General features: G+C 43.2%; 1 protein-coding gene across 1 annotated transcript in view; it reads left to right on the top strand.

Annotated features, from left to right (window-relative positions):
• Positions 1-9006: 9006 nt before the first annotated feature.
• The window catches only part of LOC118429347, a 26235-nt gene continuing 11088 nt past the window's right edge, over positions 9007-24153 (top strand). The window contains exons 1-19 of the mRNA XM_035839828.1: positions 9007-9151; positions 9538-9610; positions 10649-10909; positions 11391-11582; positions 12368-12564; positions 13281-13461; positions 15079-15117; positions 15499-15549; positions 16435-16667; positions 17211-17372; positions 18867-18988; positions 19305-19425; positions 20028-20196; positions 20567-20763; positions 21109-21187; positions 21424-21450; positions 21754-21990; positions 22394-22546; positions 23159-23401. Coding sequence (XP_035695721.1) covers positions 9074-9151; positions 9538-9610; positions 10649-10909; positions 11391-11582; positions 12368-12564; positions 13281-13461; positions 15079-15117; positions 15499-15549; positions 16435-16667; positions 17211-17372; positions 18867-18988; positions 19305-19425; positions 20028-20196; positions 20567-20763; positions 21109-21187; positions 21424-21450; positions 21754-21990; positions 22394-22546; positions 23159-23401 — 2815 coding nt within the window. The 5' untranslated portion in view covers positions 9007-9073. The remainder of the gene's footprint in view (positions 9152-9537; positions 9611-10648; positions 10910-11390; positions 11583-12367; positions 12565-13280; positions 13462-15078; positions 15118-15498; positions 15550-16434; positions 16668-17210; positions 17373-18866; positions 18989-19304; positions 19426-20027; positions 20197-20566; positions 20764-21108; positions 21188-21423; positions 21451-21753; positions 21991-22393; positions 22547-23158; positions 23402-24153) is intronic.

Below are 24153 nucleotides of genomic sequence, written 5' to 3'. Positions count from 1 at the left end.
AAAGTAGTTAACAGGCATAGAGTCCATTCCAAGTCACCATGAGGGGTTTTAGGTGATATTTGTAATTAGTCTGAATTATTTTGAATAAAAGAATATCTGAGTTACAATGATTAAATGATTTTCAAAAGATTGACCAAGAAAGTACTCATCTATATGAATTCCTTTGAATATTTTAGAAACATTTTGAAAGTAACTGTGCAAAAATATCTTAATTTAGAATAATTGTGAAACCTCTGTGTGATTATTTCACATTTACAAATATTTACAAATACTTGTAAACTTTGCCAAATGGTAACATTTGTTTATTGCCCCCATAAAAGTAAGCCCTATTGTTGCATCTGTATATTTCTAGATTTCACTGCTGGGCACTGGTGGATCCTTTGTGGTGGGCTATTGTTGCATGGCACCCAACCATACTTTGCAAGGATGTGTGAATTGCTATCTTCCCAGCCCACTGAACCATTTACAAAAATGGTAGAAAATGGTAAATAATGGTAGAATGCTGTTATCGTTATTTAGAAACCATTAGAAATATCCAATTCCACACCATGAATATTTCCAAAGTTTTACAGGACCAGGGAAATATTTATAAAGTTGAAACAGTGTTAAAAATATTTCTGAAGTATCAAATGTCCTACACATATAATTACAAAACTTTAAAATCAATTCTAAACAATGGCAACAAACATCCACACGGTGTCTTGGAATGGACTCTATATAAAACAGAACTTTCACTCCACGGCTTACGCCCCTGGTTGGTCAGGCTGTTCCAAAAGATATTGGCACCCAATCAGGGCGTTGGGAACTGCAACTTTGACCATGAATTTTGCCATCGAAACTACAACAAATGTGGTGAAAATGACGTCAGATTACAAAAGCAGACCTACATATCTACAAACGCAGATGATTAATTTCATGCTTTTTAGTCATAAAGATTTGCCTATCTTAAAAAGGCATTGTCTTGGTTATTTGCACTAGGGTTAAGTTCGCCGTGGGCTACAAGATTAGGCCACAGCAAATAAATGTTATGGATGACATCAGCGTTCGCATTAATTTTCGCCTGATTTCAGAAAAAAAAATAGAATTTTTTTCTTCTGCAGTTATGGTCAACATGACGATAAAGTACCAAAATGAGTACATATGTTGTGTTGTAGCCTAATAATTGTACTTGTAGAAGTAACACTTGCAAGGTACCCAGGACTGTAGTTGTAGAAATAAAACTTATTGGATAGTTGTAAAAGTGACACCAATATGGAAGCCATGAGTGTGGTTACCAACTTTGTTTGTGATGCCAGTCTACCACACTAGTGTCACTTTTACATGTCTTGAATACAGGAATGAATGCCTTGTTGGCTCTGATCCCATGTTCTGTCCCTTTAATTCTTGTCACAACATTCATTACAACTTTATGATGCCTATTTTTTGAAAATATAGCCATCTTGTTTTTTTCACCCATCTTGTTTTTTTTTCGCCCTATCGCACTATTTTTGCAGTCTGCAGAGGATGTCATCCATAAAATTTACTTGCTGTGGCCTTAGTCATCTTGACGCATACCTTAAGTAGGAGGTGCCCTTAACACCTGTTTTAAGATTCATATCGGCAGGTGTCCCGCACTCACTAGACTGGCGGCGTTGACTGAAGAGGTCGCCGAGTGTTCGTCGTCTGTAGATCGGTAAGTTCAGCTTATTCTACTGATAATAATTGTGTATTAGAACTGTGACACTGACTTTATCTCAATGGACAATATTCATATTGAAGTTAATGTTGTTAAAACACTTTTGTATGGTTAGAATTAAAGAATTTTGTCATGTTAGTATAGAGACTACAACACTGTATATCAGTCCCCACCACTCAAGGTACCTAGGCCTCCCCGGTCAGCACGTATTCGTCAAGCAGAGGTTGGGACGTGGGGGTAATAATGACCGGAATTTTTACCGGCTCGCTCCCCCTCTCGAGTCGATAAAAATCCCAGTTAGTACTATCCCCGCGACCCACCCTCTGCTTGGTCGGGCGCCCGACGATTCTAGGGCGTACGCGTGTGGACCCGCGGCACGGTATGACCGAGGGTGATGCGCGGAATACACTGTGTTGCTATCGTTCTATGTCATATCCACCCTAGGGAATGGGCATGCCAAAACTCGGTTGGCTTAAGGCGACCCAGGCTTGTAGTAAGGTAGTATTCTATACAAATGAATGTAACTTTTGATTGCTTGGTCGCACTAAGATGAAACTTCACATAGTTTTAGTGCTACTTGAAACACATTGAATAGTTGTTATTTTGTTTTTTTACATGCAGCATTTGGGGTTAAAAATACATATTTTGGTTTTAAAAAGTTGCGTTTATTTCATGGGTCTACGCCCAGGTGGAAACGAGGCCGCCAATCATGATATTCTAAGGGATGAAATCCTACATCATACTTATCATTTTTGTCCGAGGTTATTTTGTTTAAAATTAGGATTATTGTTTTTTATAGCCAAAACATCAGAAACGACTATTTCTGTTCAATTTTTTGTTGAAATTGCACCATAGTTAAAAACATTAAATGATTACACAAAATACCCGCGGAAAATTTTGATAAGAAATGGATAATAAGTAAAACTTGAGTACTATAAATATCAATACTATTATTTTGAGCTGGGCATAAAGCCGTAAATATCAACCTGATCCGCACAAACACCCACCAGAGATAAAGGGTCCTTGCGATGCGTGTTTGCATTGAAAAGTCGCAAATAGCCACATGTTCGCGATCGAACGCCCGTTCGGTTCAAATTACGTGATAGAACATAATCGAACATGGTGCGAATTCGGCTGGACAAGGGGACAGGCGCCCCATCTCGAACACGGATCGAGCGTGTCTGGGCCGCCTTAGCTCAACCGAGAAGGCAAACTGCACTGCTGATGGTGTTTAAGTATGTTTTAGTACATGAAAACACAGTAAGCTTGAATATGGCATCCAATCTCCTGTGGATTATCAGGGCACTCCCTGGGGTAGAATAAGCGTTCTTTATTTCAGCATGATATGTTTGGGGTTCTTCTAAATTCAGCGTAAGCGTTGTGGGGAAATTGCCATGCAGACCCTCATACATGTGCGACTCATCTAAATCTGAAAATGTATTCCCTCTAATTATAACACATGTGTCATCTGCTGAATTAGTCCACTACCATAAGGCCGCTTTACAAAAAAGAGGTGCTTTTCTATGCCTTCTCGAACATATCTTTTAGCGTCGTGTGTAGCGTATCTGGTAGAACGTTCGGCTCGGAATCTATAAGTCCCGAGTTCGATACCCGCCGTGCCCCCGACATTGACTGTGCTCTAGAGCACTTTATATGACTTTCCTCACTTCACTCAGGTGTAAAAATGGGTACCTAACTTCGGTTGGGGATGTAAAAGAAAAGACTACCTTTACCTTTTATCTGTACATTGTATGTGGCACTGTTAATATAAAAAATAATAACTTGAGTACAGTGCCACATTGTCCTCGTCTGCTCAAAAGCAAATTAAAAAAATATCTTGGAGGATACTGATTCTGAATAATGAGACCTCTTTAGACTTCTTGTGGCGGCTTTAGGGTTCCTATGACGCTTGACATTACCGTCTGCATGTGGTCAACATGAATGTATAGGTCCAGGTCAATCTTGAAGCTCTTGCTTGATTTCCAAAATTTCACGACTACAGTCAAACCTGTATTAGCGGTCACCTTTGCATAGCGACCACCTGGCCATTGCGGTCTTAAGAAATAGTCTATAGCGGCCACCTGTCCATAGCGGCCACGGCCACACGATTTCCGGTCCCGGAGATACAGATACACTGCCTATTGCGACCATACAGCTGCCGTATGTCACTCTGTTCCCGGTTTGAAGTCGTAGTTTGCGAGGCCGAGGATATGGAGTTTCCGATAGGGTCATTTGGGCAGTAGCGGAAGATACGGCTGCCTTAAAAGTTAGAGTGCAAGTCTTTTTCGGGAAATTTACCAACGAAGGTACGGCTGCCTTGAAAGTTAGAGTGCAAGTCTTTGTCGGCAAATTTACCAACGTTCCGCATGGCAATATCAGTCATTTTGGAAGGATTTAACTTTGGCAGGGTCAGTTGAATGCTAAGACGGTGGAGACAATGTTACTTGGTGAGAAAGATTAGGGGGCACTAAAATCTTGTGAACTTACTGCTGTATCGATCAGCATTTACTCTATATTGGCCACCTGTCTATATGGTAGCCACATTTCTCCAGTCCCTTGGGTAGCCGCTATAGACAGCAGGTACTGTACACAGAAATGACAGGTGTCAAAACGCCCCTTTTAATGAGAAAGCTCAACGCCACCACTTATTTAACCTCTAGGCGGTTCGGTTGTGCATGAACAGTTGTCTTTATATGAGACAGACTGACTAAGCTTTAACAGCTGACCCTTCATGCACTCTTCATTGTGTAGGCTGACTTTGGAAGTTATTGAGAGAGAATTTGAGACTGCGGGCCCTTAGGATATGTGAGTTTGTCTGGCAAAAAAATGTGCAGGTGCTTTGTTCAGGTTTGGCTGGCATCCAGTAGATCGTGTTTTCGCCGGGCACTCTTTTGTTCAGATTCTCTTCGGGGCAGAAGAAACTTTCCACCGCCGGAGTAATCTTCGGCACCCGGTAAGAGTTATACGCGGTAGGAGTTAAATTTGCCAAACATGTGACTAACCTACATATACCTCCTAAAAGTACAACTACCGGGTGCCGAAGATCAAGATCACCTTGGCGGCGGAAAGCTTCTTCTACACCGAAGAGACGCCCGCCAAAGAGGGCCATGCTGGAGACCAGCCAAGCCTGAACAAAGCACCCTTCACACTTTTATTTGCTTGACTAAATCAGAGAATGTGATATCCTAAGGGCCCACAGTCTCAATAAGCTCAAAAGTCAGCTTCCATACAATGAAGAGTGTTAAAGACCTGTCACTAAGTCTTAGCTATTCATCCTCCTACGCACGGTCCCCAACGACTAGCTAACTGCTTATTTGGGCCCTGCTGTCTGGTGGCCGACCAGCAGTTACTGTGAGCGTCGCCACAAACCAGGTGTCAGCCAATCAGAGAATAGGCCTTTCTTGGGCTTTCTGTTTACGAAAGCCATCTCGCGATGGCCGCTGGGAAGCTATCAGCCAATCATGTTACGTCTTACATCCTCCTACGCCCGATCCCCAACGGCTGACTGCCCATATAAGGGTAAGCTCATTAATATTTATAAGCAGAGGTGACCAGAAGGAGTTTCGACACGACTTTGGTCCCCTTACTTAGGAGAATGAAGTTATTCTGTCACGTACAAAGATAGGATATATCAGAATCAGGATAGAAGGCAATGAGAAATGGGGATATAAGAAATCTTATGTCTACCCTCCACAATACTGCGGAACAGTGGAAGTTTTAGGAAATATGTTTGGATTAGAAAAAACACATAAAAGATAGACTTAAAGTTTGCATACAGCATCCGTCCCATCATCATCAGATGACAATAAATCAGTAGTAATAGCGGTTTTCTCTATCTCGTGGTGTGGAAATGTTGTGGCAGGTGCTATCTCAGATGTACTCCATCCCAGGAGCAATTTTGGGAGAGAAGCACATCTGGGATGCAAACCTATCCCAGATGTGCTTCTATCCCAGAAGCGCTTCTAGGATACAAGACCACCCGGGATGTAACAGGTGCTGTAAGTTTGTCCCCGAGTGGCTTTTGTGGAACTGCAGGGGCCGATTTTGTCTCAAATTTTTTATTCATCTATTTATTTACTTTTTATAAGATGCCATGCAGTGATATTGTAAGCACTTAAGCGTTGAAGAATTGAGAGCACAAGGAACGTAGCTAATATACGAGGGGCATTCAATAAGTAATCCACCTGACCCATTTCCCATAGCAGGAGATTAATGAAACTTGGCACAGTTATTAGTCTTTCTCTTCATAGGAACCACCCAGAGTTTTGCATTTCTCCCATCATTTGATGTAGCTCTGGACACCGTTCTTGTAGGACATCCCAGGTTGGTCCTCCGACAGATGCCTCATTAATGGCAGAAGAGGGACGACCAGGTCTGGGAGCTGTTTCCACAGACTTCAGGCCTTGTTTGAATTCAGGATGCCAGCGTTTTACAAGGCCATATGATGGGGCATCATCACCATAAGTTTTTTTTCATTTCATCAAAAGTCCCCTTTGGTGTGCGTCCTTTCAAATACAAAAACCGGATCACTGCGCGACACTCAAATTGCTCCATTTCACACCTGGTCCATTTCACACCTGACTCAGTTCAAACACCAGTAAATCAGTAACCGCAATTAGTTCAGAGCTGTTTTTTGCAACATAACCCATAGAGATATGACTCATTACACATGCAAAATTTTATTTAGATCAGACAACTGGAAGTGGGTCAGGTGGATTACTTATTGAATGCCCCTCGTAGTATCAGTCATTTCGACTTTGGTAGGAAAATGTAGGTTTTAGTAAAGTAACATATGTCTAGATCAGATAAAACATGGAAACACAGAAAGACTTAACTTGGCATCCCGTCTAACGTGGATTGGTCGGGCTTTCTTCGGGGTAGAAGAAACTTTTCACCGCCGGGGTATTCTTTCGCACTCGGTAGGAGTTATGCACTTTAGGAGTTAAATTGACCAACCACGGGACCCCTATCAGCTAAAGCAACTACCGGGTGCCAAATATTACATCGGCGGTGGAAAGCTCCTTCTGTCCCGAAGAGATGCCTACCAAAAAAGCGCCCTGCGATCCCACGATAGATTGGATGCCAGCTAATTGCGTGTACGTTTTTGTAACGGACGTGTGCATAACGTTAATAACGCGAGGGATGCAAGCGGCACTGTCATAACAATCCCTGGATAACTACAGGAGGTGGGGGTAGATTAAGCGAAGACCGGTTTTACATCATGGCAATGGCCCCTTCGGTGTGATTACAACCCAAGCAGACGCGTCCTGCGATCCCACGATAGACTGGATGCCGGCTAAGTCTTAACAAAGCATTCCGCTCCCTTTTAAAATCGTCTGACTAACTGCCAACAGCTTGTGGCGTCGGGCGTGGCGTAACTGGTAGAGCGTTCGGATCGGGATCTAGAGGTCCTGAGTTTGATCCCCGCCGTGCCCCCCAACGTTGTGCTCTTGGGAAAGGCACTTTACACGACCGTCCTCACTTCACTCAGGTGTATAGATTAATACCTGGCTACCCTTACCTTCTGTCTGTACACGTGTATGTGGCACTGTTAATATAAGTTACAAAACTTGAGTGAAGCACCACATTGTCCTCTTCTGTCCAAAAGCAAAATAGAAAAAAAAATGCCAACAGATAGAGACGTTAACTCGAAAACAATGAAGAGCGCGTTAAGGGTCGGCGACCAAAGCTTATTTACATGTCACTGTCTCTTACAAAGACATCTGTTCATCAGACACCAAACCGCCTTAAGGTTGAATGGGTGGTGGCGTTAAGAATTCTCATTAAAAGGGCTTTTGAAACTAATACCCGTGTCTTCTGTGTAGTTGTACATTTTGGAAATCAAAGAATACTTTAGTAGCATCATGGCTGACTTGAACTTACAAATTTACATTACCCACTTTACTTGAACAGATGGTTATGTAAATCGCCATGGGAACCCTTAAGCCCCATGTTAAAAAAATTAAAGAGGATTAGTTATTCAGAATTTGTATTCCTTAAGGTATGCACGCTTGAATATTCAAGAAAGTTTAAGAAGGACTCGACAGCACCTATTCATTTTAACCTGGCGGTCTATTGGTCGTAGAATTATTTAACCCTATCTAGACGGGGGGGGGTAAAAGTGCCTGCGCCAACTTTAATGTTGTATAACTGCCAAACGACGTGTGCTAGGACTACGAAACTTAGTGAATTTTCCTAAAATATTGTTGGCAACAATTCTGCGAAAAGATTTTGAATTTGTAATTTTTCTTGTTGCCATAGCAACGGTTTTCTGACAGGCATATTTTACCAAATCTACTAATTTCTGTTTAACTTATACCAATAGACGTTAGAGGGAATACATGATCAGATTTTGATAAGTCATACATGTAGGAGGGTCTGCATGGGGTTTCTTGTCGAGTCGCTACGAATATATTTCTTGATCAAAAGACAGCTTTCCATACGAATGGCACGGAATAAAAATGTGCTACCTATGTCTTACGGAATTAGCATACAGGCCCTCATACATGTATCTGATGCTCGTTGTGCCTCAAGACGCATATGTGAAAATGTACGGATAGGGCAAACCGAGACAAAGTGTATATTGTTTTTTTCACCATTCATTCCGTTATGTAGTTTGCCTTAAAGCCCCCATCACACGAGAGCACGAATGAGCCGGAATGCCGAAATTCTTTTCTATTCCGGGCAATTCGTAGTGTGTTCCAGACATTCTTACTGCAATCTAGCTATTTGTGCCCGTTATTTTGGCTGGCCCGAAAGTTTTTGACATGTTAAAAACTGTCGAGGTGCATTCGAAGTGGAGAAATATCGAATGGCATTTGAAGTGGATTCTAAGTGTATTCTAACTATTCTAACTGCAGTATGACTGCATTCTGCGGCATTCCAACATTTTTCGAAACATTCTGATCTCATTCGATGGAGAACCAAAACGGCAAGCCACTTCGAATCCTGTCCGAATGTGGCCAAAAGAATATCTGGAATGCAGCAAGAATTTCTCGAATACAGTACGAATTCCCAGGAATAGAAAAGACTTTTCATTCTGACGGCATTTTGGCTCATTCCTTGTCGTGTTAAGGATATAAGGTCCATTTGGAATTCCCACTCGGAATGGCCCCGAATGTGGCACGAATTTTGCAAATACTTCATTCCGGCTTGTTCTGCTTGATTCCTGCTAATTCGGTTTCAGTGTGAAGGCCCTATTAGCAAATTCGACCCCGAAATAGATTTCTTCGTTCATAATTTTTGAAAGCCCTAGAAGGTAGAATTTACAAGAAACTATTGGATGACCAGTTTGAATTAACAAGTGTTTAAAGTGTTATCATCAACGTCATTGTTTCCATGACAACAGGGACGACCTTGTAGACCGGCCTGTTGGACTGGTGACGAGAGCGCCCCATCATGGCGTCCACGAGCGCCACCATGCGGAGGATGTTTGTGCTGCTGCTGGTGATCATTATTGTAGATTTTCGGGCTGAGGTAGGAATCATACATTATGCGATACCATATTTAGTGATTACGTCATAATGTGTAGATGCGAAAATTGGAGAAAATGGCCAGAAAACTTGATTTGCCTGTTACCATGGCAACAAGGTGTCTTGATCTAAAAGAACGCTGCTTTGAGGGGTTGTGGATCAAGTACTATCACTGCGTAAAATCGAGCCAATTTTTTTACCCTTGTAATCATTGTTTGATCCTTGCAGACATTTCCTCTTAATTATTGGAATCAAAATATTGTTACAACTGAAAAAAGCAGCATTTATCTTAAATTCTTTAAATTCACTTTAAATTCTCCTTCATAATGTCGTCCCAAGCTGACAGCATAATATATCAAGAAAATGAGGGTTCGTCTTTCATTCCCACAGGCTTTTTTGTTTTTCCGGCCCAGACCCAAACCTAACCATGGATCAACTCAAGAGGTACAAGGACATGGACAAGGTACGTAAGCTCGTTCGCCATTTTGAGTGCGCATACGCGCGTAGCGACAGGAATTGTGTTAAATACTGTAGAGGTGAAGTTCTAGGACTTGTAGCGGTTCACGTCTGGATCGTTGTCTCGATTTGCATAACAATGTTCAGACGTATTTTGTTTATGTCTCAGGGGCTGTCACCTTTGACATATGATCTATGACTCAGGTCATGTCATGTTTACGCATGCGCACTCGGAAGAGTGAAAGAGTTTATATTATCCATGTTTTGTTTGTGCACCAATAAGTATGTGCATTACCGAGTAAAAGTTTTTGTACGGCGATGGGAATTGTGGGTAACATGTTCAAGAAGAAGGTCCCCGAGACATAAGCAAAGCACGTCTGGACAATGTACTGTAAATCGAGACAACGGTTGGCTGTTTACATGTCAGGGGCCCTCACATTTGACATATTACCCACAATTCCTGTCGCTGCACAAGCGTACTTGGAAGCAGGAACGTACTTTTCGATACATTTTGTATCAGCTTACGATTTTTAAATGACTTCTTATGATCGTAAACTAGGTAGCATGTTATGGAGAAATCTGTATTGTTGAGATAGAAATTAAAGGTCAACGTTGCAAGAGCCATCGTTGTTAGTCTGTGACCGGTGGGTAACCTCTGGCGACAGAATATCGTGTTTGTCGATGTAACGCGCGTTCGCATCTGTATCTGTATGTTCGCTTTGCCGCATGAGTATGTAGTTTGGCATGTTCTCTGCACGGACCTGCGCGATGATACACGTTTTTTTTCCCTCGGTAGCTGTTTTTATTATCGATGTAATAATTTCAGAAATCACCCCTATTTCCCTGTTTTTGTGTAACAGCTAACCTAAAGGCCATGTGGTTTGCAATTGGTAATTAGCTTATCTCCAAGCAGATATGAGACTATGTGTTCTCTAATGTTGCACAGCTGTACATGTCGGGGCAGAGGAATACCTAAGCAGATTCTAGCTTTTTCGCACATTGCATTGGTCAGTGTCCGCCACTTTTGCCTACCTTACTACACTAGGTGGGGACGGAGGAGTGCAATCAGGTTGTCAGATTCGCAGCACGGACACCCACTACCGGTACCGCTGGGATCTGCCGAGGTTGACAGGACACCGGTTCACTTTTGAGGTGAAGGCGACCAATGACGTCCATGTGGCGTTGTCATCCCAAAATCAGGACCTGGCGAACATGTATGAAATCGTCATCGGTGGCTGGAGTAACAGAAAGTCTGCCATACGCCGCCGCAAGCAAGGCACCAACCGTGGTACGACCTGGACATCTGGTCAGTTTTGAGAGAGTTGTTGTTTTTTGTCTGATTGCTTTTCTGTGTTGGTATGTGTGTACAGATTTCTTCCCACTGTCATGGGTTCAACTTTGTTCCCGCCCTCAGTTGATAATAGAGACTGTCAGGATGACAAGGTTGAGCAGGCCTGCGTCTGATTTCGTTGGCAGACTGGCAGGAAATGCATGCTGACACATGGCCAAAATTTAGGAACCCGAGTGTGTGAAGCATGGAAATGTTTTTTTTTTACTTAATGGACACCACGTAACAAGACCTGTAGGCCACGCAAGGTTACGGGCTACATGCATGCATGGTTGTAACTGTAACATCATCTCTTCGCCCTAGGTCAGAAACATCATGATGAAACTAGTAGAATGGGCATGACTGTTATATTTTGACAAGATATCTACAAACTCTTAAAATATTGCACGGAGGTATGGGATCTCCAATTTTATTGTTTTAATTCTGTCTTTGCCTACAGGAATCAACTCCAAGACAGAGTACAGAAAGTTCTGGATCACCTGGTCCCCAGACGGAACCATTGCTGTTGGGAGGGGTGGCGAAACCCAGTCGTTCATGCAGTGGACAGACCCCGACCCCCTGCCCATCAACTATGCCGGATATACCACTGGGTGGGGGAGTACTGGACTTTGGAGGTTCTGCCCCAATGCAGGTATGTTTGAACGCTTATTAGTAAGATTAGACATTTAGCCGAGGAATGTCTTAGTAATAATTTAGATGCAATTAGTTGGCAGATATTTTGGAACAACGTGGGGATATGGGGGAAAAGGTTGCATTGGATTGAAATGATGCAATACCATTACCTTCGCCAAGTTTACATTTTCGGTAATGGCCGGCTGTTGTGTCTCTATATGTAGGTCAACAGCATATAACTCGAGAAGCAGAGTATGGATTTTCGTGATATTCGGTATTTAAGTAGCGGTTGCGAAAAGGAAGGTCGAGTTCAAAAATGGTTGGCACCAGATCAGTGCTAATTTGTTACTCATCATGTGAAAGAATCGACTTATCGTGTCCTCGCTAGAAATCTACCGGTTGTGGTACAGTAACAAGCCCCCCCCCCCCCCCCACACACACACACTAATTTTGCTGCCAACGCCTCTGTACTTTACATTCTTAGTAGGTGTACCCGCGACAAATAAAGAATGAGGTATTTTGCGGGTGACTAGAATTGTAAGTAATATATTTCAACGGTAAAGTCGAATGAAACGTAAACATGTTCGCAGTCTTGTCTCGACCATTGTTTTGATTTACGTAACAATGTCCGGAACGTAATGGCGCCTACAGAATGGCAGAATGTTTACAAGTTTTGGACCTTCCTGTTTGACAGAACTCCTGTCGCTGCACATGCCTAGTAAAGTCTGCGAAAGAGCTTATACTAGCAATGCCATTACAATGAAGGGTGTGGTCTTAATTTGTTGATGTTGCTTGCCTTACTAGGTGGGGACGGGGGAACCACTACGACAAATACACGCTACAGAGTGTACAACGAAGCGAAGACATACTCCGAGGCCCAGAGGCGGTGCCAACAGGACGGCGGACATCTTGCTGATTTGAAAACACCTGCCATCGCTGCCGCTGTTTCAAGACTGGTGGACAGTAGGAATGGCTATTGGATCGGTCTGAATGACATTAACGTACGTGGTCAGGATATGTACAGTGTTCGGGTTGGGGTTAGGGTTAGGAGTCAGGGGTTAGGGTTAGGGTTAGTCTTGTCACATAGTTGCCGTTGTTACAAGACTGGTGGACAGTAGGAACGACTATAAGATCGGCCTGAATAGGTTAGAGTTAGGGTTAGGATTAGGGTTAGGATTAGGGATAGGGATAGGGTTAGGGTTAGGGTTAGGGTTAGGGTTAGGGTTAGGGTTAGGGTTAGGGTTAGGCTTAGGCTAAGGGTTAGGGTTAGGGTTAGGGTAAGGGTTAGGGTAAGGGTTAGGGTTAGGGTTAGGGTAAGGGTTAGGGTTAGGGTTAGGGTTAGGGTTAGGGTTAGGGTTAGGGTTAGCTCTCGTGTTTCGGCACTCGTTTCTTGTGCTGAAGATTGTTTCTAAACTTGATTTCCAGTGCTGAGTCTTACACTTGTTATAACTTGAAAATATCTTTACCACCTTTTACTTTAAAAAGTAGTTAGTCTTACAATACCATTTATAAGTAAGGCAAAATAATGATAATTTCTACGATATGCACGAATGAACTTATTGCTCAACAATAGTACAAGGTACACTGTATGGCAACAAATAAAAACTACTAGCTATGTAGACAATAGTACTACGAGGCTACATATACAAAAAAAACACAAAATATTATCGATATAACAGCACAGTCATGATAAAACATAATTTCTCTTCTTAAACAGCATGAGGGTGGCTGGCACTGGTCTGACGGTGTACCGTTGAGCAGTTGTAGCTACAAGAACTGGTACCCTGGGGAACCCAACAACAGAGGTAACGAAGACTGTGTCCACCTGTTACCCAACGAAGGTTTGAGGTGGAACGATAATAGCTGCAATGCGAGAAAATACTTCATCTGTCAAACAGGTAAGTCCTTTCACATTTATGCTGAGAAGAGGAAGACCATAAACTGCAGCTGATGTTAAGTGTAAGCAGTTGTTAAACTTACTTGAGCGTCTATTAGAAAGTCTTTGAAAGTAGAATATGATTTTTTGATACATTGCAACCTGGACAGGAGTAACCCTGCCGACCTTTGGATAGACCCCGGCGTGAATTTGTTACCAGGTCCCGGAATGATTTTAAGTCAGACTTTAAGTGAACCCGGGGCCCGGCCGTACTCGAATGTGTGCCGGTGGGACAGCGATCTTGCCCCCCCGGGGGGCGGGATCACTAGCGTTTTCGCCCCCCTTTAGGGTTTTCGCCCCCCCCCCCCCAAGAGCAGCTGGTTACTACATATTACAGGTGCGCTAACTGGTACTATACTGCACCTGGGGAGTAACGTATACGGTGTGTTACCTGGTACCTATATGGCACCTTATTACCGTACCGTAAGATGCCATACCTCGAAAGTCGATACTATATTTTTCGGTGCAAACATGACATTGAAATGAAAAAGACAATTTTTGCAGCTGAGGTGGCATAAAAACAGTGCTACTGCGAACGTATAAATCAACACCGTCTATGGTACGGAATACGTCAGCTATATGTTTTCAATTTGTCACAGTGTTTTCTTAATTCTTGTGCTCGAAACATTTCCAAAGCACTAACAAAAACACACGTGAATAATAGTTTCTCATTATAAACACTATCTACGCGCAAGTTGATATAGCTGTTGCTAAATGCTACACAAACACTGGTAAAGTACGAGTCTTAAGAAACACGAGTGAATGCATCAGTTCCTAAGTACATCTTATGTCAAGACTCAGGTATATGCGATAATGGGAATACAAGGGACCCAACCCTCCTTGTCTGAAACAAGTTCAACTATCTTATTACCATGTAATTACGTTAATATTGATACTATGAATGGAGTTATGTATCAAACTCGTCTACTTATATCATTCTGAAACTGCATTTTGTGATTTATACAAATCAACTTCTAAAATGTCATGTAAACCCGTTTTTATTGGGGGGGGCGAAATCGCTAAAGGGGGGCGAGGTAGGGAATCAACTTGCCGACTTTTTGATGAAACACGGCGTCAATTTGTTACCAGGTCCCGGAATGATTTTAAGTCCGACTTCATATGAACCCGGGGCCCGGCCGTACTCGAATGTGTCCCGGGAGCCACAGGGTATCCCATGCATGAGGTCACATGGGTCACTCTTTTCCAATTCTGATCACATCTTAGCGAGATGAAACTTAAACTTAGATTTGTCATAACTTGTAATCTGCTGGGTCAGAGGACCTTTTATGGACTAGTATGCAACTGTCAACCACAGAACTCTTCATGGCAAATTGAGGACCATGGTAGGGAGGCCAAGCTCAGTTATATGTCCGTCAATCGCTTCAGGGCCAGGGTAGTGCTATAGCAGGGATGCGGTCCCCCACGTGACTTAGTCTGTATCCCCCTCGTCCCTGTTCATGACTGGAGTACATTCCCTAGTTCCCAAGTAAAATGGCGTGTCATGCCGAAGCAAATAAGTTATTTTTACAAACTACGTCCTCATACATATTTCTAATTGAGGGTTTTCTGTGGTTTTCAGGAGACAGTCAGAACGCCGGGTGCGATGGAAATCCTCCAGGTAGGCCAATCACCGTTCACCGTTCATAAGTTTAAAAATGTCTGAATGATACTTGAGAATCTGTCTGAATTTGATTAAACTAATCAAAACCATTAGCATTTTACCAAACTAATCATATCTAGAGTTCTACGACTCAATATCTTTGCCAAATAGTTCCTATGGTACTGAAGTGTTTGTATGTGTTTTGTTTGTGGTCAATTTAACTCAAGAAGCTGTGGATGAATACTTCTGGTATTTAGTAGAGGACGAAAGTAAGGAAGGCCAAGTTCGATTATAGGCCTCCTATCGACTAGTTATGCCACTGCGGCGGAGCTCCAATGATTACAGAAAACCGTCGTATAATTTGTTTTTAGTATTTTGAGTATTACTTATCTTTCACAGAACCTATCAACCATGTATGCCTGGGTCAGCTGTCGTGTCAGACACCATCACGTAGGATGCTTCTCTTTTTTACCTTCGAATCTATTCCGTACCTTCATCGGACTCAATGACACCAATACAATAATAAATAATTTTTTTGTTTAGTCAAGCTTTGTATTGTAATGCGATGGTACTTGGTATGATAGATGTTACTTGGTTTACATTTATCTATCTGTCACTCACTCTATTTTTCTCTCTTACCCCATATCTCTTAAGGTGGTATCTCGCTGCACTTGGGGCACCGTTGCCGCACTGTGGGGTTCATTCACTGCGGCACATGTCTTATTATTTTCCCAATTTTTTGGGGGAGGTTTAGATATTGCTTCATACGTAAAAGTATGACTTAGAAGACAACAAAATACACAAAACGTAAGAAAATTCACTCTTTATCTCTGAAATCCGTTGAGTAATCTTCGAACCCCACAGTGCCGCACCGGTGCCTCAAGTTCAGTGAGATACTGCCCTTAGTCTCATCCTTGTCAATCCTCGAATCTTTTCAGTTGCCTACCCCATTTCTTACTCAATGGATGGTTCCCTACATTATAGTGTCAGCTAACCGCAATGACTATGACACGGGGCCGGGCAGCTTCAGTTAATTCTTTTTCTTATTCAATTTGGGTAGAATGTCTTCGTAAGAACAGACATTTTGCTTAACTCTATTCCTTATGTGTAACATGTGAGATGCTCCCAAGAATCTTCCGGAAGCAGCATTTCATCCCTGTCTTCATGTCCCCAGTATTAGTATCCAGGACTCACGGCCATACAGAAATCCTAAGGTGACCAGGGAGTGAAACATGGTTTTGAATCGGAGCTTGGTGTACATGTAGTCCAATATCATAATCATCAGCTTATAACAATACGTTCTTCTTTATCAAACATTATCCTTGTTACTTGTAGCGGGTACGTGCTTGGCATGGGGTGATCCTCACTACATGACGTTCGACAACCGTCGTCACGACTTCCAAGGAACGTGCAAGTACGTCCTAGTGCGCCACGCCGACTTCACGGTGGCAGTCCGTAACGTCCACCGTCCCGGTCATAGCCAGCGGGTGACCTTCTGCGACCGTGTGGAGGTGACCGTGTACGGGTACAAGATCCAGATTCGCAGCGGGGACGGGAGAGAGGTCCTGGTAAGTTCAACACACCGTTTAGTTCATCAAAGAGTATTTAAGATAGATGAAAAACCTTTGACAACCTGACTTAGCAAATCTATAACAGTATTTGATAATACCCCTAATAGATTGCAGTCAAAGCTGGTCTCATCAACCACTCAATGGACTAAAAGAGGTGGTTGCGTAGGTGCCAGGTGGTTGCCGGTACCAGGTGGTTGTCTGCGTCAGGTGGTTGCCTGTGTCCGTTGTGGCCTGTGCCAGGTGGATGTCTGCGCCAGCTGATTGCCTATGCCATGCAGTTGCCTGTAACAGGTGATTGCGTGTCCAAGGTGGTTGCCTGCTCCAGGCGGTTGCTTTTGCCAGTTGGTTGCCTGTGTCCGTTGTAGCCTGTGCCAGGTGGTTGTCTGCGCCAGGCGGTTGCCTATGCCAGGCGGTTGCCTGTAACAGGTGATTGCGTGTCCCAGGTGGTTGCCTTTCCTAGGTGGTTGCCTGCACCAGATGGTTTCTCCGCCAGGTTTGACTGTATAGTAAAATGTACAATTTCTCCATACCTTTCCCTAGGTGAACGGATACCGCCGAAGCCTCCCTGTCTGCCTGAACCGCAAGGTCTACATCTCCATCAGCGGTTTGAATGTGCTGATCGAGACTGACCGCTGCTTCTCACTCACGTACGACGGGAACCACAAAGTGGAGATCAACGTTCCCGCCTCCTACAAAGGAAAGGTAGGCTACAGGCAGGAGTTTGGACTACATGAAGCTCGCACTACGAGATCATCACTTGACTAGCCCCCACCAAGCCTTCCTACGCGGGTACGGAGATCGTACCGTAGAAATCGGCAAAAGAAAAAATTGGGAAATTTGACAGGGAAGTCAATCCACGCTTAGTTTTATGTTCCCGATTGCCGACCAACTCCTCTGGTAGCAAAACTCCACTCGAAAATTATTCTCCCTATAATAGCCAATTCAGTTATTCTGGTAGAAATCTGACCATCGTCATGAAAGAAGTTACATTCTCAGACACGATACCAATCAAATGTAGAGTCCATTCCAAGACACCATGCGGATGTTTGTTGCCATTGTTTAGAATTGATTTTAAAGTTTTGTAATTATATGTTTAGGACATTTGATACTTCAGAAATATTTTTAACACTGTTTCACTTTTATGAATATTTCCCTGGTCCTGTAAAACTTTGGAAATATTCATGGTGTGGAATTGGATACTTCTAATGGTTTCTAAATAATGATAACAGCATTCTACCATTATTTACCATTTTCTACCATTTTCTACCATTTTTTGTAAATGGTTCGGTGGGCTGGGAAGATAGCAATTCACACATCCTTGCAAAGTATGGTTGGGTGCCATGCAACAATGGCCCACCACAAAGGATCCACCAGTACCCAGCAGTGAAATCTAAAAATAGACAGATGCAACAATAGGGCTTACTTTTATGGGGGCAATAAACTAATTTTACCATTTGGCCAGGTTTACCATTTTTTGTAAATATTTGTAAATGTGAAATAATCACAGAGAGGTTTCACAATTATTCTAAATAAAGATATTTTTGTACAGTTTCTTTCAAAATATTTCTAAAATATTCAAAGAAATTCAAATAAATGAGTATTTTCTTAGTCAATTTTTTGAAAATAATTTAATTATTGTGGCTCAGATATTCTTTTATTCAAAATAATTCAGACTAATTATAAATGTCGCCTAAAAACCCTCATGGTGTCTTGGAATGGACTCTAAGATGTCCAGATGACATTATTAATTGGAAATTGCAGTGTTGTCGCTGAAATTGCGACTTGTACAATTATTAGATTCATCAGATAAAAAGAGATTTGCAGTGATTGTGCAGTTTTGCTCTTTCTTCCGAATCTGACTTCCGAATCTGACTTGACGTTAATTGGGTCCACATTTAGGGTAACAATATTCTTAGATATTCTTCCTGTGGTCCTCCACATAAAAATACACGTGGGCTGACACTATGCTTATGCCTAGCGAAATCATAGCAAAACTTCATATAGGTTGGTTACGAGGGGAAGGATAATCCTTTCGCGCTAGGAGGTGTGGATTTACTTTAGTCTTCCAAAGACGTCTTACATTACAAATCCTCAACGGAATCAGATTGCCAGGGTCTGTATCCGGTTGCATTGAAGACAACTATGAAGTCTGTAGTCTGTACCATACACTATTACTAAAATAATTTTACGTTCCAGCTGAGTGGAATGTGCGGAAACTACAACGGCCAGCCGAACGACGACAACCTCTTCCCTGGAGGACAGGTCGCTTCCACCTCCCTTCTGTACGGCAACAGTTGGATCGCTCCTGATGACGACACGTATGACTTCAACCTATCTTGGTTTTCTAAGATATTGATATCATTGAAACGGTATTTAGATTTTTTTAGAGTCAGCTCCAGGAAGCTGAAAGTTACTGAACATTTGTCTGACTAAAGGTCTCTTCTACTCTGGAATGATGACGCAGTCAGGTCACATCACGTGACTCTTGTAAACGTGCAAAATGTACATGGAAGGAAGCCTGTGGCGCTCCCCGTCTCGGTATTTGAGTAAGAGTAATAGTTAATGGTGGTACCCTTCACCCCCTCCCCATATTGTTATCGATCCTACACTTCTTGTGAAATCTTTCTGCTCCAGCTGCCCGGACACAACACCTCAGGACAATTTTGACTCTAACGACATCCCCCCGGGTGATCGGCAGATATACCTGCATCCGAGCAAGTGTGGACTGCTTAATGCTGTAAACGGACCGTTTAGGGTACGTTAGCCGCTATAGAAACTTCTACATGTATATCAGTCGCTTAGTATTTGTCGACCGGCCGTATCAAGTCAGGACATCATATCAATGTAATAATAGCCACGGTATTTTGTCCCTTATAAGAGTTCCTGTGTGTTCATACGCATCTGAGTCTATTGCATTATCCAGTAAAATTATTTTTTCAAACTAAAAGCAACTATCCCTAGGCCCCTTCATAGTTTTAAACAAAGAAATGTTACATGGGGTCCAAATGACATTATTTCAGCATCAGCAGTTTTCCGTTGATTTACTGATAAACTTGTCGATTTCATGACAGCCTCCGTGAAAACTTAGGTATGCAGTAAGTGTTATTTGTTTGTTAGTCTTGGTATATGTTCAGGTTTTTTCCCGCTGGCTCGGGTCCAAGTTTGTTCCCGAGTTGAGTTGTAATTGGATACCCTGTCAAGAATGCAGAAACGGGAAAATTGGCAGATGGCCTGGAAACGGGGGGAAGTTGTGTGTCAAATGAAAATGATTGTGCTACATTTTCACATAAAAATCGCAAACACTGTAGATACTAGTACTTGACGGAGGCATGATGTTTTCAATTTGCTGTTCTTCAGACTTGTCACTCCATCGTGAGTCCGTCGGAGTTCGTCGAGACGTGCGTGTTCGACATGGCGGCGTACCGGGGCGACCAGCTGGTGCTGTGTCAGAACTTACAGGCGTACGCTGACGCATGCGTGTCAGCGGGAGGGAAACCAAAACAGTGGAGGAGGAGCGGCTTCTGTGGTCCGTACTCGAGTAGTGACCATGCTTTAGAAAATACGTAAAACAATACTCTTGCAATTTTTTTTTTCATTATAGATCGTGGGAACCAAAGTAAGAAAGAAACAGGAAGAACACCATCTAATTCCCGGGATTCGAACCCGCACTGAATTCTGGCCACCAGATCACCAACCCAGACGCTAAACCGTTACGCCAAAAGGCTTAAAGCTAAAAGTATACCTTATGACAAGTAGAGGTTGCTTAAATGTTTAACCCTCACGTATACAGGTTGGCCCGCCAAAATCACGGGCGTTCACGCCTGATAGTGCTCTCGCGAGAGCAGATTAAGACTTTATAAAGGGGTCTACTAATCCATTCTTCTTGTTTTCCACAGCGGTGCCGTGTCCACCTCACAGTCACTACTCCCAGTGTGCCACTCCCTGTCCCCGCACATGCGCAGACTCCGGTCCGAGGCCCTGTACGAAGAACTGCGTGGAGTCGTGTGTCTGTGATAACGGTTATGTGCTCAGCGGTGCCCACTGCGTGCCTTTAAGCAGCTGTGGGTGCTCTAAGGACGGAAATCTCTATGAGGTTTGGCGAATTTTAAATACTATAAATGATTGCAAATTTTAAGCAACTATTTTACTCGGTTGCTTCTTACTTTTATCAATACAAATTGTAGGCAGTTGCAGTGTGTGTTTTGGTTATTTGGATATTTGTTTGTTGTCATACTATAATCAAAGTTTAATGACCTGCCCCGATGTGTTTAAGGTGATATAACACCAGACCATTACCACCGAATAAGCCACTGAGTGAGCGAAGCGAATGCCTTGCTAATATGCATAAACACGATTATGTAAACCCACTGAAAAAACAACAAGAAATGATAAGGTTAAAAGGCATTGTGTTGTCTTTCCGTTCTTTTTCTTTTACCAGAAAAACGAAGTCTGGAAATCAGGAAACGAGATTTGTACATGTCTGCCAACCAGACGTATACAGTGTGAGCAGCAGACAGGTACGTTTAATCACTAGGACATTTAATTCACTGAAAAACAATAAACAGTCAATCATACGAGTTCATGCATTTGCATTTCAATCGTATGTGTTTCTGATATGACATAATGGAAACTAATAAAAATTATGTTGATGATGTCTTTTCCCTAGACTTAACGCTTTAAATCAGCAACGTTTTTGTCATCGGATAGATCACAACTTGAAGTAATTCGCTTTTTCTGTTTTATATTTAATTAGGTGGAGAAGTTCCCGTTGAAATTGGCGGTAAGTACGGAAATTGCATAATCTCGACTGTACGCATTTTATGTATTGCAGACACATGCAGAGTAAATACAAAAAAATCTACTTTCAATCTCTGTCACTCAATTTAGAACAAGCAGTGTGATCATATATTTCTTGGCGTTCTAAAGTTGTGCTTGCTTCTCTACGATTTCTCATATAAGAAGTATTGGTGACACTGAAGTGACTAAACTAACCTAAATTCATTATAGACACTTTTGCTTTTTAAAGGAACCTTTTGGGTGCGTGTCTTTTGTTGTCAGAAGTTCATGTTTCTTTTTACCACAGGAACGGGCTGGGGCACAGTAGAAGGGTCTTTGTCGTTCGTGTCCATCGGATTTTGCGGCGTTTGGGGCGTGAACTCCGCCGGAGTGGTCTACTACCGAGTGGGCACGTACGGCAACGAGCGGGTCCCCGGGACGGGGTGGCTGACAGTAACCGGCGCCGTCAGGCTTGTGCAGATCAGTTCCGGCCAGGGCATCGTGTGGGGCGTTACCGCTAGGTACAGGGTCTATGTGCGAATCGGTAAGTACTACTGTTCACGTTGCGTATACTACGGTCGCAATGGAGCCAGTGTTCGTCGAAGATGTAGCCCTAGCCGGGCTCTAAAATCGATGGACTGCCGGCTATCGCAGGGGTAACGCTCTGTATGATTAGGTCATGTCACCTATTTTTTGCTGGGTCCCGGATTGATTTTAACTGTGAGATTTGAAAAAAAAAAGGTCTCGGGGCCCTTGCGATAACGCTGTGTTTACCGTGCATCACAGCCTGGCGTTTATAAATCTTATTTGATAAGTTATAATGATATTACAGCCACGATTGCCCTCTAGCAATCTTTGTTGGAGCTGCAGCTACTTGTTTCTTAGTCTGAATCCGTTGATGAAAAATCGTAACTAATAAATACTTGCTATAACACTGTGTCTACCAGGTATCACGGCCCAGCGTCCACAGGGCACACGTTGGACACAGATCAGGGGCAGGGCCCTGAAGTCAGTCTGCGTGTCAGGAAACTACGTCTGGGGAGCTACAACTACCGGTACAGTCTACTACAGGACTGGGGTAACCGCAGCAAGGCAATCAGGTGCGTGTGTTGTAAATTTTGATATTACACAGAACATATTTAGTTAACACCTTGCCTTAATACCTAAGTTCATCCCGTGCCTTTAAGGCACATCGGGTCGTCTTTTTCCATCTATCTCAGTGTTGTGTTTCTCTCTTTACTCTGTACCAGAAGCTTAATGTAATTTCATTACATTTAATTTGATCTTTATGTCAACCTTGTCCTCCCCTGGTTTTCTTCCACGTGGTGACTTCCACTGTTTTCTTCCATTTTCAGGGCACGTCTGAGCCATCTTCTTGCCATATCTGTCACTAGTTTCTCTGATTTCTTCTACGGTAAACCTGAGTTGTTTTTCTGTTTTCCGGAAAAGCACATCTAAAACGTTGACAGGTTATTGTGGACAAGGCGTTGGATATGATGTTTGAGACTTAGACTGTAGCGTCGTAGCTTGCAGGGGGTCTTTTGTGCACGTAGATTTGCGTATGCGTAGATTTACATTGACTTGATTGTCACAAATTGTCTGAATGCTTCAATGAGAGTTTTATTGACACTTGTCTCTGACGCTTAATTGCTAGTACATGATGTGACAGTAACGTTTAAGACACGTTGTACCGTTCATAATTGTACATGTAGGTACGGGGTGGGCGCAGGTGAGAGGATCACCAATACGCGGCCTTTCGTACGTATCAATCGGGCACTGTGGGGTGTGGGGAGTGACATCTAGCGGCACGATCTGGTACCGCAGCGGCACGTATGGAGGCACAGGCTCCGTTGGAACAGGCTGGGTCCAGGTCACGGGCTCCCTGGTCAGCATCAGCGTGGGGTACAACGTGGTGTGGGGAGTGAGTGCCATTGGACAAGTCTTCATCAGAGTCGGTAAGAAAATACTGTTCTAAAGAAGTGTAATTACATATGGCTTTCTGATACGGTATTCAGATGTCGGCCATCTTGGATTTCATATATAGCTCCCTGGAAGAATACGCGCTAAGCATCATGGGATTGTTGCATATATTCCTCTGTTGGACCCATCTTCACCCCCACCTAACTCCTTCTGCTTTTCCCCCTACCCGTTCTCCTTTTCCCCCGGACTTCTCCTTAACCCCCGCTGTACTTCTGCTGTGCCCCCGTCCTTCTTCTTGGCCCCCGGTGTACTTCTGCTTGCCCCCCGCCCTTCTGCTTAACCCCCAATGGCCGCCGTCAACCCGAATTTCACGTAGTCGACACGAAAATCGTTCAGAAAGCAACAATAACGGTCGCGCCACGGAACATGAAATAGCCTATTCTCAATGACACATTTTGGGCCACCTTTCTGCCAAGTGGCGTTTCACAACTCCTTCCCAGTCTTTACTTCAAAGGCTCGCCCTATCGGTGAAGGGCGTATGCATACGCCCCGTCAGCATCGGGTACTCACACGAAAGTCGTGCCTAAACACCCTGCACGGTAACGATACACGGTCTCATATATCCTATGGTCTGGCAAACAATCTTGGCCACCTCTCTACCAAGTGGCGTCGTACAAATCGCGCTCAATCTCGAGAATACTTCTGCAAAGTCGGGTGAGAAGCGGTTTGGAGAGAGCGGTAACAGCTATCGCCAGAATTGCGCAATAGTCCATATAGCCACTCGAGT

This window comes from Branchiostoma floridae, chromosome 13 (genome assembly GCF_000003815.2).
Source record: "Branchiostoma floridae strain S238N-H82 chromosome 13, Bfl_VNyyK, whole genome shotgun sequence".
Taxonomy (NCBI): Eukaryota; Metazoa; Chordata; class Leptocardii; order Amphioxiformes; family Branchiostomatidae; genus Branchiostoma; species Branchiostoma floridae.
Note: the sequence above shows the minus strand (reverse complement) of the source record. Positions and strands in the feature narration are given on the sequence as shown.